Source organism: Chinchilla lanigera, unplaced genomic scaffold (genome assembly GCF_000276665.1).
Source record: "Chinchilla lanigera isolate Chin_1 unplaced genomic scaffold, ChiLan1.0 scaffold00020, whole genome shotgun sequence".
Classification (NCBI taxonomy): domain Eukaryota; kingdom Metazoa; phylum Chordata; class Mammalia; order Rodentia; family Chinchillidae; genus Chinchilla; species Chinchilla lanigera.
Window position 1 is genome coordinate 8,972,678 of NW_004955421.1, and position 20,463 is coordinate 8,993,140.

At 39.9% G+C, this 20,463-nt stretch overlaps 1 protein-coding gene across 1 annotated transcript in view; it reads left to right on the forward strand.

Annotated features, from left to right (window-relative positions):
- Positions 1–9,381: 9,381 nt before the first annotated feature.
- The window catches only part of Sumf1 (sulfatase modifying factor 1), a gene marked incomplete at its 5' end in the record, with an annotated part of 68,878 nt that continues 57,796 nt past the window's right edge, over positions 9,382–20,463 (forward strand). The window contains 2 exon segments of the mRNA XM_005383741.2: positions 9,382–9,555; positions 12,973–13,047. Coding sequence (XP_005383798.1) covers positions 9,382–9,555; positions 12,973–13,047 — 249 coding nt within the window.

Genomic DNA, 20,463 nt, shown 5'->3' on the forward strand with positions numbered 1-20,463 from the left:
GTGCCGCGCTCCGGGGCGAGTGCGAGGCGCGCGGCTGGGCCTGGCGGGGCCGGGCGAAGGTTGTGACGGCCCCGGCCGGCTCCCGCGGAGCCCCCTTCCTTAGGAGTTCTCTCTCCCCGCAGGAAGCGGGGCTGACTTGTGGCTCCACGTACTTAGCTCTGAGAGTCTGGTTTGACAGTTTGTTTATTTATTTAGTTTTTACCTGTTACCCCCTGCTTCCTCCTCCCTCCACTCTATCCTGTCGGTGAGAAACTAAGACTTGTGAAGTCAGACAGATGTGGGTAAATCCTCAGTTCTTACTGAAGAAATCAGCGCTCTGGATCCCAGTGTAGCCAGCCTTGTTGTCTGCTTACCTGTAGGCTTTTCCAGCAAAGTCCGCTTTTGGAGGGCAAAGACTTGTATAATTTTCCTGCCATCCTTACCACTTCACAAGAAAGGACTAAGCCCGCTATACTTTTATTTATCTTTCTTGCACTGTGCCCGGCTGTGTTAGGTGCAAGGATATATATACGTAGATAATGACAGTAGTAACAGTTGGTACTTTATTTGATCTCCAGGCTCGTCTCATGCTGGTGCATTTGTGGAAAGTTTAGGGAACTAGAACCGGACTCTTAAACCTGTGCTTCTTGTATACTTAGTATACCCTATCCTTTTTCCATCACATTTTCTCTTCCTCTAGGTTAATCCCGCCCAGTATTAAGGACAGGTGAGAGGTAATGACCTCCGCAGGGCTTGCCTGACCGGAAGTTCCCTTCCTTCCTCTTTAGTATTTCCGTGTGCTGTGCTGTGTGTTTATCTTGACATAGCAGTTGTGAAAGTTGCTTGTGTGGATTTCTCTCCGTCACTAGGCCGTGAGGGTGGTGGAGGTTAGGACTGTGGTTTAATCTCCCAGGTAGAGAGTGTAGGAAGTGGATAGCCGAGCTTCTCATTATTTCTCCATCGTGTATACTTTCCGGCCTTAACCATTTTAAAAAATAATGCAGGGCATGGCCTGCTTTATTGATGTTTGTCTCTGTATAATAGGAAGACCTGATTACTTTTTTAGTTTGTGTTGGCCATACTTGATTTTAAATCCTAGCTATCATGAATGATAACGGATAGTCTCACTCCTTTCTAAGGAAGAGGCTCCCGTATCTGTTTATGTGCTTTGTAACCATCAGGACAAGTGAGTTCTTTGCCTATACATTGGTCTATCTCAAAATTTTATGTAGCACCTTCTGGCCAGTACTGAGCATTCCTCATTTCTAAATGCTCCATTTTCCTGTAGGGTCCAGAATGGGATGGAGAGTACCATATGTTTTGAATTACATTTGCAAGGTACACGTTTTTATTCCTATAGAGTGGTTTTGTGCCCTGACTGGGTATTGTATGTGTTGTCATTGGCCAGTCTCCACTTTCTATAATATTTGAAGGTAATCTAAACTATTAGTAAGTTAGTAGTTGATGAGAATACACTCCACAGACTATCAAGGACTCTAATGATTGAATCTGAAAGGTATTGTTATCAAGGCCACTGACTTCATAGGAAGCAGTTCTTCATGTTTCTGTTTTCCTTAGTTTTAAATGTTTTTGTTCATATACTGTCTTAGTTACTTTGCTCTCGTTGCTGAGACAAAACACCTGATGCCCAAAATTAAGGAAGGAAAGGTTTATTTAGCTCACAATTTATGGAGGTTTCAGTCCATAATCAGCTGGCTCCAACGGAGAATGGCCTGGCAGAAAAGCAACAGTTCGAGGTGGAAGATGATCGCAAAAGCAACAAGAGCAAGAATGGGGGAAGCAGGCCTCTTTTCCTCCCTTGTATTTTATGCAGGCTACCAGCCCTAAGGCAGATGTAGCACTCACACCATCTCCCTTCCTCCTCTTCCATAGGCTCAGGATATTTACAAATGAGGACCCTGGCCCCCTGCTGAATTACTTAGTTAAGCTTCTAAGCTTCTCAGGTTGACACACTGTATGACCCATCACATGTGCAGAATTCTTTGGCCTAATTTTGGCAGCCATTTATTTTTTTTCTTTGTTTTCTGCTTGTTTGGTTTCATTCAGAATGTTTATCTGCCACACATATAAAACTTTTTTGTGTGTGTGCTGGACATACAGAAAGCTACAAGACTTACGTTCTATCTTCAGAGCATTTACATTCTGTTAGTCCCAGCATTGCCCCCTCCCCCAGTTCACAGTCACATGTTAGCATCATTTTTCTACAGTAACGATGCTATAGGAGGAGTGTGTACAGAGGACATGGAAAGGAAACAATTCATTCTTTCCATCTATATTAGGAAGTGTCTCAAAGAAAAGATCATATTTGAGCTAGGCTTTGGGGAAGACATTTTCAAGCATGTGCTGAGAAGGAGAACAGCTTTGGTACAGAGCTCATTGTAGGAGTGCATTCTGTGTTCTGGGAAATGTATATGATTTAAAGATTCCTGGGAGTGACATTTTCCACACTTTTCAGTGTCACACCTTTTAGATGTGAATCTTTTTCTTTAAATTTTAATTCATCTAATGAGCATTTGGCAAGGAGATGGCAAGATGGAAATAATACTGGGCTTTACTCCAGGAATTGGTGGTTTCACTGAACAGTTTTGGCAAAAAAAATTACCTGGAAAACAATACGCGTAGTTTAAAATTTGACTTAAATTTCATCTGGTTAAAAAATACAATTCTCATTGAGAAGACTATCCTGCTTACTACTTACTGTGGTGCAGCAGAGAGGGTTTTAACTAACCTTGAGACTCAGGGTTACTACTTTGTAACAAGGTGGGGAAATGTTTTTGTCTCCCTGAATCTTTGAGAAGAGTTTTTTAAGACAATATTTAGGGTTATGAGATGCTAAGATTGTACATGATATGTCTGTATGCATAGATAAAAATCAGTGTCGATTTGCTGTTAAAGGGTGTTTCTGATCAGTTTCCTTTGGCACTAATGATTGCTATCGCTTTCACGAAACCTTTCTTCCAAAAAAGTAGTTTACCTGTCCTCTAAATTCACGTAGCATTTTGGTAGTTGTATGATGGTGACTTGTCTATTTTGCGTAGTGGGCTCTTCTTTGTATATATTTCCTTCTACATTGGGAGCATTTTTAGATCTCTTTTAACATCTGTATTCCCCACGTGCCTTGCATATTTTAGGTATCCTGCAATAATTCTCTGAATGATCTGTTGCCTTTTTTGGTAGACACAATATTGAAAAAAATGCCTGGGGAATAAAGCATGTTGGGTTCTTTTCAAAGAAGCTTTGTAAAACGTATTTTTGCTGTTACTTGTCCTTCCAAGAATCTTGTGAGAGGCAATCAAGGCTTAATGGAATCATAAATCTCAAGGCTAGAAGAAACTATATGCCATTCCTTCTATGATCATCTGTCTGCTGAAGCAGTAGAGTAAGAGAGTGGTGTAAAAAGATAAGTCCTGTATGGATAGACAAGGCACCAGTTTGTGGACATATCCTGAGAGCATATTTTCGTTATTATTCACTGGCGTTCTGCAGAGTCTTTAGCATTTTATGTTAAATTTGAGGTTTGGAAAGAAGAAAGAAGAACGACACAAAGGAATTGCATATGATCTTATTTCTTTTATGTTATTAGTACATGTTTGCAAAACTTACTGCATTCATCTTGAGTTGGTACATCTCCACATTACATCATAATCTTAATTCATTTTTGTGTGCAAGACAAAAATCCTACAATAGCAAGTAAAAAAAAAAAAGATAAAACTGGCTTAAGCAGACAAAATTGAGGGAGAAAACATTTATGGACTGTCGTACTTGAGAAGTTCAAGAATTAATACGTGGTCAGACATAGCTGGATTCAGGGTTTCAGGAGCATCTCTAGACCTCATTAGTTTAAGAGTCTTTTGACACTTCTTCTGGGTTGGTTCTGTTTGAGGTAATGTTTCTTCTCTGACTGATAAACTAATTAGAAAAGAAGTAATCCCTTTTTCCTCATAGGTCCAGCAAAAATTCTAAGATAAATTTTGATTGAGTCAGAGTCTTTCTCCTAGTTACATCTTTGTAGTCAAAATAATGGCCATCCCTGAGTCATAGTAGATACAGTTGTGTCCCCCTGGGTCACATGCATTTAGAGAATTCAAGAAGTAGTTTCCTAAAGGACTTCCAGAGGGACAAGAAGTAGGGAAATGGGTATTGAGTGGGCAAGGGATTGGGGTGTTGCTCAGTATTACAATATATGCTCAGCATTTATGACATCCTAGGCTCAATCCCCATGTCTAGACAACAAACATAAAAATAAAAACAAAAACAAAAATACAATGACAAGGAAAAAAAGGAGAAATCAGATGCCTACTGTACTTGGCCAAAATATGTAGTCCCAAAGTGGTACTCATGACAATGGAGTCATTCTTGATTTTGTGTCGGTTTCTGGCAAAAGAAGTGATGCAGCAGAGAGGGTCTTAATTAACCTTGAGACTCAAAGAATGGATTATCAGACTCTGGACATTCTACAAAGATTTAATTAAAATGGTCTACTTATGTGACCTGAGTCCTGTAGCATGAAACACCTGATAGTATGGATATTAGAATTTTTCCTAGAATCACATTTTCATATGTAGGACATAAAACGTCATGAGTATAAATTAGACATTTGAGCATTTTAGAGCTATTTTTATTTCAGTCTTCCAGAATGGAAACTTGCTTGATGGTTACTGACAGAAGAAAAATAAACTAGCGCACAGTCTACAGTGGAAGTCACGATGGTATCGTTGTTGGTATTCATCTGGAAGAAGAGGCTGAGAATTAGGAACTTGTACAGTGTCGTTAGATACAGTGGGCACAGCACTGTTCTGTGGGCCTTGTCTTTGAGTTGAGGGCTGGACAGCTGGACTTATAGCAGGACTTGTCTGCTTTGGGAAAGCATTTTTTAAAAAGTCCTTCATGAAACCTTTTATTCGCTCTTAATAATCATTTAAAGACTACTCTTGAAATTTCTGCCTGGAATCTTCAATTTTTCTACTTTGTAGCACTGCTTAAAATGCAGACTTCTAAGGTCTGTGGATTCTTGTGTCACAGATACTTAGGGACTGGTGAGAATAATGGGTCAGCCTAGTTCAGTACTTGAGCTGAGACTACTGTGTGGGTTTTACTATGTTACAGACATGCTACCCGTGCCTCTGTGTTACAAATAAGGTAAAATGATTGTAGTTAGGACTAATTAAAATAATAAATTCCTCATTATATTCACGATGCCATTCATTTGGTCAGTTAAGATGTTTTTGAGTGGGAGCTGGGGGATTTAGCTCAGCGGCACAGCGCCTGCCTGGCAAGCGCAAGGTCGTGAGTTAGATTCCTGGTACCAGAAAAAAAAAAACCCAAAAACAAACAAACAAAAAGATGTTTTTGAGTGTCTACTGTGACTGTGTACCATACTAGTTGCTGGGGACGTAGAAATGAACAATTTATTTGTGGTCCTCGAGCTGCGTAGGATCTAGGGGAGATGAAACTGTAAATAAGATAATCTGTGCGTATGTGTGTGAGAGACGGAGGGAGAGAGTTGTTAGTATAGACAAAGGTCTGCATCAGAGGAACCCAAAAGGGACACTCACAACTGTACCAAGGGAAAGATGTGAGGCAGCAATGATTTGGAGATGACTCCTCAACAGTGACATCATTTACAAAGAGTGTGGCTTATGAAAGTGCAATAGAAATACAAATTCAGAAGGATGGTGAGAGATTAGGCTCTGAGTTTAGGTATTACATCCTAAAAGACCATGATAAATCCTGAATAACATAAACAGGAAAGTAGTATGATCAGCTTGGCACTTCATTTTGTGTTTTTAGTAAGTGGTTCCTTCACATGGTTCTAAAATTTAAATAATAATATAAAAAAGTGTGTGTGGTGAGAAAATTTTCACTCAATCACCTTGCTCTCAGACAACCACTGCGTACATTTTTTTTTGGTATATTTTCCCAGGACTATGTTCTCCATGTATAAGTAAATACAGAAATATGTGATTTTAGTCTCTCATAGTCTACTTTGACACAGTTGATAGCATAGCATACGTATTGTTCCTCACTTTGCTTTTTGTTAGTTTATCTTGGTGAAGTCTCTCCATATCAATATATTTGATGACTTTTTTTTTTTTTTTTTGGTTGAACTCAGGACCTTGCACTTGCCAGGCAGATGCTTGTACCACTGAGCTATATTTCTGGCCTTCATATCAATATATTTGAAAGCTTTGTCTCTCTTTCTTCTTTTTTTCCCCTATGGCTGCTTAATTTTCCATTTCCCATAGTTTGTTTAATCATTATCAATGAACATTTGTGTTGTGTCCAACTTTTTTCTTTTACGCAGCTGTGGTAAACACTGTTGTATATAGAATACTGACATTTTTCTGAAAACCTCAGTATTTGCTGAATGAATGATTAGAGGAAAGGTAGATGGCTTAGGGGAAAGGAGAGATGTGAAAGAAAGAAAAGATACGAAGAAAGAAAAATTATGAAATCAATACCTATTGATTCTATTTTCCTTTCCTACTCTCTTTGCTCATGATTGCTTCAATTCTGCACATGTATATTCCAGAGATAATTATGCTGTGTTCATCTAAGCTATGTGGGTAATAAATGTAGTATTCATCCCATGTACTTGTGTTATTCCAGAAATTACGGTCTATTACTCAGTCCCCAAATTCCAGTATTACACAGCTCATCCAGTGTACTGTTCCCCTCTGATCTCTCCCTCTCTTCTATTCCCAGTAGCCTTATAGTTTTTCTGTCTAATTTCAAAGAGAGTAGGAAAGGAAAATAGAATCAATAGGTACTGATTTCATAATTTTTCTTTCTTCACATCTTGCTTTTCTAGCGTCTGCTCTTATTGCTAATCCATATTCTCTTTTTATGTCAGCTAATTCTCTGACTTTTTTTTTCTCTTTGATTTTAACTTCTTTATAGATCAGTGATTTGATGATTCCTAAACTGAGAAGTCTGTGAATTGACTTTTCACTCCACTGATTTTATTTTATTTATTTTTTTACACTCCCCTGATTTTAAGGTTAAACATTGTATCTGTAAAGTGTAAGTTTTTGACAGATGGTATACCAAGAGCTCCCCCCATATATAATTGCACATATCCTACAATTCACTTTTTTAAGGTGTACAATTCAGTGGTTTTAAAAAATGTGACCACCACCATTATTACTATCTAAATCTGCAGCATTTCATAATTCCAAAAGAAACTCCATATCTGATAGCCTCCTTCCTGGTCCTGCCCACCACTAAATCTAATTTTTTTTGGTTTTTCTCCGGTACCAGGAGCCGAACTCACGACCTTGTGCTTGCCAGGCAGGCGCTTTGCCGCTGAGCTAAATCCCCAGCCCCTTAAATCTACTTTTTGTCTCTTTGGATTTTCCTATTCTGTATATTTCATCTGAAGGGATTCATACAGTATGTGGCCTTTTATTTTACCTACAATAGCTAGAATACTTTTACCTAGAATACTATTTTCAAGGTGCATCCATATTTAATAAATCAGTACTTCATTCTTTTTGTCATTGAACGTTAGTTCATTTTATGGTTACACCACATTTTGTTACATAATCACCAGTTGATGGACATTTGAGTTGTTTCCACTTTTTGTAAATAGTGCTTTTGTGAATGTTTTTGTGTGCAAAAGTTTGTGTGGACATATGTTTTTGTCTCTCCTGGACAGGAATCTCAGAGTGAGATGGGTGATATGGTTACTTATTCTTTGTTCAGTTTTTGAGGAATTGTCAGACTGTTCCCCAAGTCATTGCACTATTTTAGATCTGTGCCAGCAGAATATGAGGGATCTGATTTCTGTACATCCTTGTCAACACTGGTTATTGTTTTTTTGTTATAGGCCTACTAATGGATGTGAAGTGGAATCTCATGGGGGATCTAAATTACATTTCTGTAATGACTGATGATATTGAGTATGGACTTGCATTTTTTAGCTGAAAAATGTTGTAGCATCCTCAGGCCCTGGGAGTACAGCTGTGAACATGTAAACAAGACAGTTTAAGTCTCTATCTTCTTGAATTTTGGAGTTCATGTGGGAAGAAACATAGGAACAAAGTATTTGCAATTTGTATTTTAATAAGGATTATGTAAGATATAATCCCTTAGTATACTTTTTAGATTTTTCTATTTCAGTGATTTAAGACTTTTCCATTATCTTTAATGACTAGAATTCATACAGTGGGTGTTTGTAGATATTATATATGACATTTTTACATTCGCTTTTTAAAATAATTCAAAAGAAATGAGAGTGTATCTATTAGTCAGCTTTTCATCACTGACCAAATACCTGACAAAAACTATAGGGGGCCAACCTGTGACCTTGTACCTGACCAAGGGGCCACAAAGATGAAACAAAGAGACACAGAATAGGTTAAAATGTGAGGAGTGGGGGCTTTTATCTCCCTTTGACAAAGAGCCCCAAGTGACTGGCACACTTTGGCTTTATTCACTCAGACATGGGCACAAGCAATCGTAGTAAAACAGGGTTCATCTGTCTCCCATCATCCGTGGTACACATCCAAGTAAACAACAGGATCTCAGCTGTATTAGTTTTCCCTGCAGCCTGTCACCAAGCACTCATGCCACCTGTCTCTCTAGTGCTCCCAGAAGAGACCAGTTAGGCCTTAACCTTCCTATCTGGTCTCCCACAAAAAACTTCCAGGAAGAGATTTATTTTGGTTCATGACTGCAGAGGTTTCAGTTCATGGCTGGCTGACTCCATTGTGGGCCTGAGGTGAGGCAGAACATCGTGGCGAAAGGATGTGGTGGAGCAAAGCTATTCGCCTTGTGGCATTCATGAAACAGAGGAGCAGCCAGAGAGGAAGGAGCTAAGGACCAGACATAGTCTCCAGAGTCACACCCACACGATCCACTCCTTTCAGTTAAGACGCATCTCTTTTTTCTATCGCCTGCCAGGAATGCCATCAAATTATATGGATCAATCCATTTGATGAAGTTAGAGCTCTTATAATTCAGTTATTTCCCCAGAAACCATCAGCTAGCATTTGAGTTTTGGTAGGACACTTTAAATCATAGCACTATCAAAGAAAAAAAGTAAACATATAAAGAAATAAATGGAATATTGTCCTTGCTTCTGTAGTTTAACCATTAGCAGCTTTGCAGTTTATTATTCCAGGCCCGTCCCATTGCATGTACAGATTTCTAACATGTAGAGTTTTGACTAAAGAGATTACTTTGCTAAAGAATTTTCATTCATATGACTCCTGATTCACCTTCACCAAGATGTAGAGTGATTTTGGTGAGCTTACAGTGGTGTCTGTAGTGGGGGTTTGCTACACACTGGGTGCTCTCTTTGTACCAGGAACTTCATACTGTACCCAGGCACACCTGGGCTGTGATGCGTGACTTCCTGTTTTTCCCCTTTCCCTGCAGATGGTCCTCATCCCTGCAGGAGTGTTTACAATGGGCACAGATGATCCTCAGATAAAGCAGGATGGGGAAGCACCCGCAAGGAGAGTCGCTATTGATGCCTTTTACATGGATGCCTATGAAGTCAGTAATGCTGAATTTGAGAAGTTTGTGAACTCAACTGGCTATTTGACAGAGGTAATGGGTTTGGGATAGGAGGGAGAACTTGTTCTTTTCTAGAACCTTTAAGAATGCTTTAGTAGGGGCTGGGGATTTAGCTCAGCGGCAAAAGCGCCTGCCTGGCAAGCGCAAGGTCGTGAGTTCGGTTCCCGGTACCGGAGAAAAACCAAAAAAAAAAAAAAAGAAGAATGCTTTAGTAACAGTGGACATTGATGGCCACTTTTATTACGTGCTCAGTACTGTGCTAAGCACTCTATGTATGTATTTTGTTTAATTTTTCCCAGTACTCCCATGAACTTGGTTACAGTATAGGTAGCAAACTAAGGATTAGAAGAGTGATTTGTCCCAAGGTGCATGGTTGGTGTGGAGTTGAGATTCAAGCCTGGTCAGTGTGATCCCAGAACCTGTGTTCTTAGCCATACGTTATATTGTGTCAACGCTTTGATATGCCAGAGACAGCCACTATCTCAGGTTTTTTGAAATAACAGCATGTGAAGTAAAGCCACTCTTCCTTCTCAGTAAATTGCATTTTGGTTGTCCCAGAAGCAGTCCATGTTTCGTAAGTGATAGATACAGAAATGCAGCTTTTCATTCTTACGGCTTTATTCCAGTGTCTTGACAGCTCAGACTCCTCTGTCTCAGTTCAGGCCTAATCCTGTGGCCACTCAATAGAAAGGAAGGCCCTGCAAGTGGATGTTGCCCCAAGTGGGACTAAGATTGGGGAAGCTTTCTAGTTTATGAGTGCTTCTGTGAGGGTCTGAAATACACTTTTTAAAAAAGGGTCCCCTTCTCACTCATTGAAAAATTTGTCTTCAGTTTATGGTTGGTTTCTGTCTGTCTTTCTCTCTTTCTGCCCCTCCGTCCCTCTCGCCCTCTTTTTTTTCCCACCAGACATCCTTTTAAACTTAAAGTAGTTAATTTGAGAGTGAATGCCAAAAGCAGAACAACATTCATATTTGGTTTTGCACTGCCGTGTTTCTTTGGAATTTCCTAAAAATATACAAAATAGTTGTAAATCTTGTTTTTATAGATATTTGTAGCAAGCAGAAGGCTGTGTTCATTTTGGTTCATTAAGGATATTCTCGGATCAAGTTCCTCAGTACTGTCTTCTAAGTTAGAAGAGCGGATCTAAAGGGAAAAAGGTTTTCCTTAGACCAGAGTTCTCCAGGAAGATTACCCGAAAAAGCAGAATTTAGGGCATCCAAGAACATGGAAGTAGAGAAATTATATCTGGACATTGACTCTTCTTTACCAGAAATTTAGCATTTGCTTCAGATATGTTGGACAGCAAACCATAGTAATTGCAGCACTAGGATTCTTGATTGATACCATAGACAGTACAGACTTTTTAAAAATCATGTTATTATTGTTGTATCTATTTTGAAATATTATTTGCATTCATTCCTGCTTTAACATATGGTAATTATGAAACCTGGCACTGGATCTTATTTAATATATTAATAAAGAACATATTACCACAGGACAAATTTTTTATTAGTATAGTGATATAAATAGTTGCCTTATTAATCCTGTTGGTTTTATTTTATGCATTTAAATGTCCCATTCTCAGAAGGAGATCCCTAAGCTTCACCATGCTGCCAAAGAGATATAGGACACAAAAAAGTTTCAGAACTTCTGCCTTAGACAGAGTGCTTTGAACTTTCATGACACTTTCCAGGTTTTGCCCCATCTTTCCAACTTCATTTTACATCAGTGTGCCCTGGCTCATGTGTTCTAGCCTCACTGGTCTTGTTTCGATTTCTTAAACACTAGACAGTCTTCTCCACATTGTGAGCTTGGCCAGTACTTTTCCTCTGCGTGGAACCATAGCCCCTCACTGTCCATTTTTTTTGCACATCTCCCTTTTTTTATTCTTGAGTCATCTCAGCACACACATTCCTTTCCCAAGGAGTCTTCCTCTGCTCACTCTGCCAGGAGATTTTCCTTGACACTTTGACCTTACAAGGTGAAATGAAGTTATAATTGTTTTTTCCTTTCTTTAATTGGCTTGATCTTTGTGTGTGTCCTCACATTTACGTACACTAAATAAAGTCAGGGACAGTGCCTCTGGTATTGACCTTGTATCCTTTCAGTTAGCTTCAGACCTGTCATGTGGTAGATGTTCCATACATGTTCACTGAATGAAGAAGTGGCTTAGATTCTTAGGCATTGTAATGTCACCAGGAAATACACAGAGAACATCAGGGTGAAGAAATGATGGTAAGCTGCACTCAGGAAAAGAAACTTGAAGCGCTTGTAAGGCCTGAAATATAGGGATCCAGTACTCAGTTAATTTCATCTGTCAGGACTGGACAGGACTGGAGGTTGAGATTTAAGGTTTATTGGATGTGCTGGCTGTAGTTAAAGTGATGATCTTGAAAGACATTTCCCAGCAGTTGATCAGTATATTTCTCCTGAACCACCTCTGTTAGAACCAGCAGATTTAACACAGGCAGGTTTTTGGTTTTGGTTTTGGTTATTTTCCTCATCACGTGTCCCCAGAATCAGAATCTCTGGGGCTGGGGAATAGTAGTCGGTAGTTTTAAGAAGGTGGTTGGATAATTTCACCTATCCAAAGTCAGAGAGCTGCTAGCTTAGTATAAAAAGCACAGAGAGCCCAGGGCAGAGTTTCAGAAGCAGGAAGAGCCTCCATATTTCCAAACAATAAGAGCAGTCAGAAATGTAGGAAGAAAACTAGAGGAGAGTCACAAATGCCAAGGGACAAAGAGCCCCCTTTTCAGAACAGGGTCACATATGACAAAGAGAATCAGGATGAAGACTTGACGTGCTGATGTTAAATACTGTTACTAAATGCAGATTTGCACTGTTGCTGAATTTGGCCACTTGAGTTGTTTTTTTTTTTTTTTGCTTTTTTTCCCAGTACTGGAAATCGAACTCACGACCTTGAGCTTGCCAGACAGGCGCTGTGCCACTGAGCTAAATCCCCAGCCCCGACTTGAGATTTATAAACACATTTGATACCTTAGTAGAGCTACAGTGTGTCAGAATGTTAGTGCTGAAAGTTAAAATTTAACTTTTTAAACTACATGCTAGGAGCAGAATACAGGACAAACTTGGATTGTGTAATTGCATATATACACAATACTGTTATTTCCCAAAGTCATTTATAGTACTTGGGGAAGTATAATTTCCTTCAACAGGGGTGGCTAAGGTCTCAAAAGTTAATCTGTCCTAATTTACAGTCTTATCAGCTAGACAAGCCTTCAGTGAAAATACTCTCTGTGAGTGACATTAACCTGTTTTAACAGGAAGCCAGACACTTTCAAGTCATTTCTGAGTCCACTTGGGTAGTTGTAGGAGAAACTAACACTCATTTGGGCAAGAAAAATCATTTTAGTAATGTGCAAGGAAAATGTCACATATAAAACACATTGCTCCAACTGTTTGTGGATTTATTTCCTGCCTTCCTTATAGGCTGAGAAGTTTGGCGACTCCTTTGTCTTTGAAGGCATGTTGAGTGAACAAGTGAAGACTGATATCCAGCAGGCAGTAAGTAATGTTTAAACAGGCTCTTGTGTTTCTCTGTGCTCATTGGAAAGCGTTCGGGTGAGAAATCTGAACTACAAATGCTCCCTTTCTCTCCCTCCTACCCTGATTATTTAACTGCCATAGATTTGCCCAAGGCAACAGGTCAGGGCACCTTACCTGAATGAACATGGCACAGTCCCAGGATGGTGTCTGAGGAAGCACTGGGTCAGCCTTGAAGTTTTTTGTCTTGTGTATCCAAGTAACACATCTTGTTGTAAAGTAGCGCTCCGCTGGGTCTAGGCCCTTCTGGGTTTCTTTTACTTAGAGACATTTCTGAAATGAGATTTTTGTGTTGTTTTGTTTTTTGGTGTTGTAGCTTTTGGGACAAGGTCCCACTGTGTAACCCTGGCTGGCTTGGACCTCACCCTCTTCCTCCCTCAGCCTCCTGAGTGCTGGGATTACAGGTGTGCACCTTCGCACCTAGCTTTGGAGTGAAAGAATAAGCATAAATGTTTTAGAATTTGATTTTCCAAACACTGGTCTCATCGAAGCTGGTGTAGAGATAGGACTTCCTATTTAAACATTCATGAATACCCAAGATCAGAGAAGTGTCTGAATGGGGTCCTCTGTTGTAATTGTTCCTGAGGAGCTGAGGCAGGCAGTTGGTGCTTACAGGCAGAGGTGTACCTTCTCTCATAGAGAGGCTCCAGGGATGTGAATTAGGTGCATTTTCTTCAGACATCGTGGAAATGGTGGACTGGGCTTCCACAAACACCTGTGTGGGGAGTAGAACTTAGAAATCCTGTACCAGCTGTTTGAGCAGATTTGTGCTATTCATGTGTGTGTTTGTATACGTAGTTTATGAAAGTGTAAGAACAAGCGGAAGAGTGGAGGTGAGCAGGCAAGTTGAGGGTTCACAAACCAAAGAAGGCAGAAAATGCAGATAGAGGGCAGAGAACAGGGGTCAGCCAACTCACGGGAGACTGATTAAGACACATGCGCTGAAGATGATGGAACCCAACCCTAATCTTCCTTTTTATACAAGTAGCCTTTCAGTTCTGGGCATGAACTTTATCTTAATGTGTTGGTGTCACTTTGCCCTCCCTTGGGAGAGGTGGTGCCAGAAAAACTGAAGTATCCTGGCTCACATTTTCTTTCTTTTCAAAAACATGGGGGGAAGGATGAAATAAAACAAGACTTAATCCTAAATCATGTTTTGGTGAGTTGGACCTTTTTTAGATAAATTTTTGAAAATGTGATTGAGACCCATTTGAATTTTACAGTTTTCCTTAGTCATTGCCAAGTTTTTAAGTTTTGTGTAATCTGATAACCCCACCCCTTTCTTAAAAGGGCTCTGAGGGCTGTTCAGGCTAGTGTTGATGTAAGTCAGGATGTGGTGCCTTGTTTTAAGATAGGGAGTTCGGATGAGGAAGAGCATTTGCACTTATTTCTGTAATTTGTGCTTTCAGATACAGGGTGTCTTGTTACTTGAGAACCTTCAAGCACACTGGTCATGAAGGCAGAGGGGGAGATCGCAAGGCTCCAGCGGTGCCCTGCTAAGTACACAGAAGTGTGTGTGCTTGTAACTAGGAGGAGGACAAGCAGCTCTCACGCGGTTGCAGCGCTGGTCACTTCCTTAAATGCTCATTATGGAAGAGCAAACCTTTTAAGCTTGTTTAGAGAGGGTTGAATAAATAAAATAGATTTATTGATGATGTAGGAGAGCTTTTATTTACCTTTTTTCATCCTCCTTCTTACACCTGACTTAACTTCAGGTACCAGACCTTTTATTAACCCGTTGTTTCTAGAAATGTAGGATGTGATTGGTCCATGAGATAAGTTTAAGAATATTTTAGATCTGAGAAAACTTTTCCTTTTAGGAAAAAAATGTCTCATTGGAGAGCTCTTATGTCCTTAACACTTCACAACACTTGTTAGTTTCTCTCTTTTTTTGTTGTTGTTGGTCTTTTTTTTAAATATAGAAAACAGGCTGAAGAATCTCCTCAGGCTATAGTAACTGGTTAAAATTAAATATTGTTTATTTTTAAAATTTTTATTTATTTATTTTTTTGTCTTTTTTGACACAAGGTCTTGCTGTGCAGTTCAGGCCAGCCTTGAGCTCACTTTGTAGCCCAGGCTGGTATTGAATTCCCAAGGATCCTCCTGCCTCAGCCTCCCAAGTGCTGGGATTACAGGCATGCGCCACCACACCCAGCAATATTGTTTATTTTCATGTGATTATTTTAAAAGTTGTATTCATGTCAGTTTACATTAGTGATACACATTTTCTCTTTTTTTTTAAAAAAAACTTTTATTATAAAAATACAAATACAGAAAATTTTATATTGTAAATACATGAGTTAGTGAGTTATCCTAAGTTGAATGTGCTTATAAGTATCACCCAGGTCAGGAGTTACAATTCTGCTACCTACTGTAGCAGCCCCATTTTGTGTGCTACATTGTGTTACCCTTCTCTGTCCCTGAAGTAGCCCCTGCGCTGATTTTTAAAGTGGATGTTTCCTTGCATTTCTTTATAATATTAGCATCCAGTGTACATCCCAAGTTTAATGCTGCCCACTTAAAGGTATTTGTATGTTCTTCTTTGTTTTTTTAGGTAGAATTTATGAAGAGTACTGCTAAGACTCTTCTGATTTACAGGTTTCCCTTTGCCGTTTCCTTGTCTCTTTCCCACTAACTTGTTCACTGACGAATACAGGACATTTAGCCTGTAGGCTTCCCACTGTCTAAATTTTACTGACTGCCCTTTCACAGTGCAGTTCACCTATGTTTTCTGTTTTGTGTGTTACCTGCAATTTGGTAGCTGCATCCATAGCTGATCAGACTCACGTTTGCAGTCCATGGCAAGACATCATAATAGTGTCTTCCTTCGGCAGGAGGCACCTAACCTCTACTGCTTCTGTTTTGCTGTGTTAGCTGTTGTTAATGCTCGGTGGCTAAATCTGTGAGTTTATTGGGAGTTGTAATGGGGATCATTTAATAGTTATTTTTCATTTATTAATGGATGTACTTTCCCTCCATTTGCTACTTTTTTAGCCATTGGTACAGGTCATACAGAAAAGGTAGTTAAATGCTTGATTCTTTATTAGCTCTTCCTTTCCTTTCCTCTTTTTTTTGCCTTTCTTTTTTTTTTTGGGTCGGGGGAGGGTCTTGCTATATAGTTCAGGCTGGCCTTGAGCTTACTTTGTAACCCAAGCTGGCTTTGAACTGCTAGTGATTCATCTGCTTTAGCTGCTTCTCGAGTGTGAGTGCTGGGATTATAGGCTTGTGCCACCACACCTGGCTTACTAGCTTTTAAAATAATGAATTGGATTCCTATTACTCTTCAAAGGTGCCGAGCTGGGTTGGGTGTGATGATGCATGCCTATAATCCCAGCATTCAGGAGGCTGGCTGAGGCAGGAGGATTGCGCTAAGTTTGAGGCCAGCCTAGGCTACATAGTGAGTTCAAGGCCAACCTGGAAATACAGAGTGAGACCCTGTCTCAACAAAACAAAACAAAACAAAACAAAGCAAAGCAAACAAAGGTGATGAGCTGGGTTTCTTTTTTCTAATTAAGCATTTTAATGTAATATAATTATAGATTCAGTGTAGGAATAAGAAATCATATTGGGTATACCATTCATCCAGTTTCCTCCAGTGGTATCATCTGGTGTACTAGTACAGTTTCAAAACTAGAAACTCACTAGTTGAAACAATCTACTTATTTTTAGGGGTACATCAGTGTTACATGTATTTTTATATATATATATATATATTTAGCTCTGTACAGTTTTTATCACAAATATAGATTTATATAATTACCAGATTGAAAAATCTTTATGAGTTCATACATTTAAAAGTATACTTATTCACTTAGAATAAAACTTTTCCTGTTTGGAGCACTCCTATTTGGAGTTACCTCTTCAAGCTCTTATGAATCCTTTTTACCCTCTCTCCTTTTCAACAGCTTTTTTGAGGATATAATTTACATACTGTAAAATTCACCATTTTAAGTATAAAATTCAGTGCTGTTTTGATATATTTATAGAGTTGTGTAACCATCGTCAAAATCCAATTTTAGATCATTTTCATCGGTATGAAAAGAAAGCTTGTGGAATTTGCAATTGTTCCCCTTTCGCATGCCCAGCCATCGACAACTTACTGAGTCTTCTTTTTCTTTTTTTTTCTTTTCCAAAACAAGGTCTCAATATGTTGTTCAGGTTAGCTTTAAACTCACAACGTAGCCCCAGCTGTCCTGGAACTTGTGGCAGTCCTCCTGCCTCAGCCTCCTGAGTGCTGGGATTATAGGCATGTACCACCACCTCTGGCTTCCTGAGTCCTTTTAAACTGACCCCAACAGTCTTTCATGACTTCTCTGCTTTTTCTGATGACAAGATCTGTCTCCATCCCCTATGCTGGAATGAGCCATTTCTCTGAGGGGTCCTATTTCCAGGACCCTGTCTAGGCTTTAGGTATGCTTACTGCCCTTAGGTTGGTGGTTGTTTCTAGGCCTCTCAACGGATGGAGCTAAGGTACCCCATTAATTTACATAGATACATATTGATACTGTATTTCTATTTTGGGGTTTTTACACAGCCTGTTCTGTATTATATCTTTGTCCTTTCTTCCACAGCAGGAGCCCTGGTTCTCAGGGACATAAGGGATAGAATTAGAATAGCCCATAATTACTCATTTATTTTACCCCAGATTGCATATGTAACAGCCTTAAAATAACAACACCAATGCTACCAGCACCAGTGTAATTACTGAGACTAGGGCTAGAAAACATCTAGACTTTTACATGTACTTTCCTTGTTTCTCCCCAGTTTTAGAATAGCTGTGCTAGTTATGTATTATTGAAGCATGCCTATTGCATGGAGGACTCTGCTTTTTGACTTATGATTAGATTTGGTTCTAGGTGTAGATACAGGTTTAATGCTTTCTGTTTTCAATGTCTCCCTAGTCAGTTGATTGAAGAGCTCATTCTTTCCTAGATTCACTAAGAAGTAGCCATGGGAATAATTTTTGCATGTTAATGGCAGCTGGTTAGCCATCCTCTTGCCTTCAAAATACAGCCACCTACTTTCTGAGTCTCTTCCTCTACCAGTTTTCTTTCCCTATTCTCTTTTGTCCCTTTGTTTCAGGAGTTCGATTTTCTGCCTTGAGGTTTCTTCTTGTATGAGGTTCCGTTCTGGAAGGGAAGCCTGGTAGGTCAGTGTTAAGTGTTCATGGGGCAAGACTGCTTCAGCACCTTCACACTTCTTACTGTGGCCTCTGTAGACTCACTCATTATTGGAATGGGCATGGTTCCTATTGGTTTTAGCTGCTAGTCTCAAAACTGTCCAGTGAGAACTGTTAACTCTGTGGGAATTTTCCAGATTTGTTGATCCAGGAGTTCCTGGGGGAGGAAGAGGCATTTAAGGGGAACCTTGCAGATGAAGAGGGACTCATCTTGGGAACAACTGGGGCAAAGCATCTGGTCCATCTGCTCCAATTGGTCCATCTGTATCCATCTGCTCCAATTGTCCAGCTTTAGCTTTGTGTAGTCAGCTGAGCTTACTCTGGGAAGTGCATTTAGAGCACTGTCTTGTCATCCCACATTCCAGATATAGATGCTCTCCATCTGTTATTTGTTTTTATGGCTCTTACACCTTCTTTTCATACTGTTTACCTCACTTATGATGATAATTATTTGTGCGGATAATTCTTGAATGCTTTCCCCTGTATTAGAGTTATTCTATGAAGGTGGGTGGGAATGTGTTTGTATTATTCATGCCTTTATCTCCAGCACAGAAAGTGTCAGTAAGCACTTAATCTGTATTTGTCAAAAAATGAAAGCTTACCATTTGGCTCTCATGGGTTGGAGCATTTAGTTTTTGAAAGCTCCAGGGGCCAGACCTGGTGTGACCTATCTCAGGTTGCAAAGTTGGCTTTTCTTTAGTGACAGGCACTGTCCTGTTTATCAGAGTTGAGGTGGGTTCACAGTAACTGAGTTATTTGGGTAGAGCACTTAAGGGCTGGGTGATTGGCTGAGATAAGAGAGTAACACCATCTTTTGTGCCTTGCTTTTGTAAAGAGTGCTTGTTTGCCTGACTTAAGAGTCAGTGTGGCATAGGCTCAGGAAGCAAACAGTGATAACCCTGAAAGACAAGAGCCCAACATCATAGGATAACAGGACGTACTCTGTCCACCCTACAACCTGCTCAGAGACATGATCAGAGTGAGGTGTGTGTGAGGCATGCTGGGGTCCCAGAGGATATCTGATTTGGATACCTGTTTAAAGTGTCCTTAAGTTTGGGTCCTTTAAATGATGGGTCTTTTGCAGCCTATCTTGGATTAAAAAATACAAATAATTCTGACATCTCCTGCCCCTTGAATGTTGGGATTTGCATCAGTAACCTCCATGGAAAAATAAAGATAGACTGTTAAATAGAAGGTCCTGCCCCAGGATGTCCAACTTAAAGAGAAACCTGTGCAAAACCAAGAATTTATGATGGACGGAAAGGTCAAAATTCTATGGTATAAAAAGCCATCTTCATAGATTCAGCACTCATGGTTCAGGAAGGGGAAATGACTTATTGCAGTTCTAGGTAGAGCTGAGGGAGGCAATGTTAGTACCTAAGAGCTAGCCTGCCACCATTCCAGTACAGACCTCTGCTTAAACCCTTTAGCCAGGGGTTGGTTCTCTGTCTTAAAGAGTATATAAAAACTGGTGTTTATCCAGAAGCAGGTCACCCAAGGTGAAGGAGGATTTGGAAATCGTGCAAACTCAAGGAACAGGGGAATTTGTTCATTCGACAGTGGTTCTTCTGGTGTGTATTGTGGGCCAGGTCATGTTTCAAGTGCTGTGAATACAACTGAGAACCAGTTAGGTATCCTGACTCTCAGGGGTTATGTAATTCTAGTTAGAAACAGACTCTAAACAAGTAAACATATGACTGATAGGATGACAGGCTGTGATTAAAATACATATGTGATGGAACAGAGAATAATTAGGGCAGAATGTGGCTGGGCTCTTTTGGATCTTTTGTGTGTGAGATTTCACCCAGGAAGTGACACTTGAGCTGAAACCTCAGCAAATATGATGGGTATGACCAGTAAGGAGAGAGTGAAAACAAGGAGGGTTGTGTTACAAGATTAAGATTAGGTTGGAGAAGTAGCCAGCCCGTGGATTGCAGAGAGCTTTGTAGGCCTTAGAAGACTTTGGTTTCACCTTAATTTCAGTTAGAAGCTGTTGAATTGAAATAATATTTAGAGAAAGCACGTGGGCTCCTTGTGGTGTTTTGTGATACTTCAGGTGAGAGAGGGTGAGGATGGGAAGCAGGGTGAAAGGTGATGTAATATTTGGAAGTACTACACCTGAGAGCATAGAGGGGAAAGGAGAAGAATCAAGTGTCACTCCTGGGTTTTGTCCTGTGTAACTGGGGAGATGGTGATGC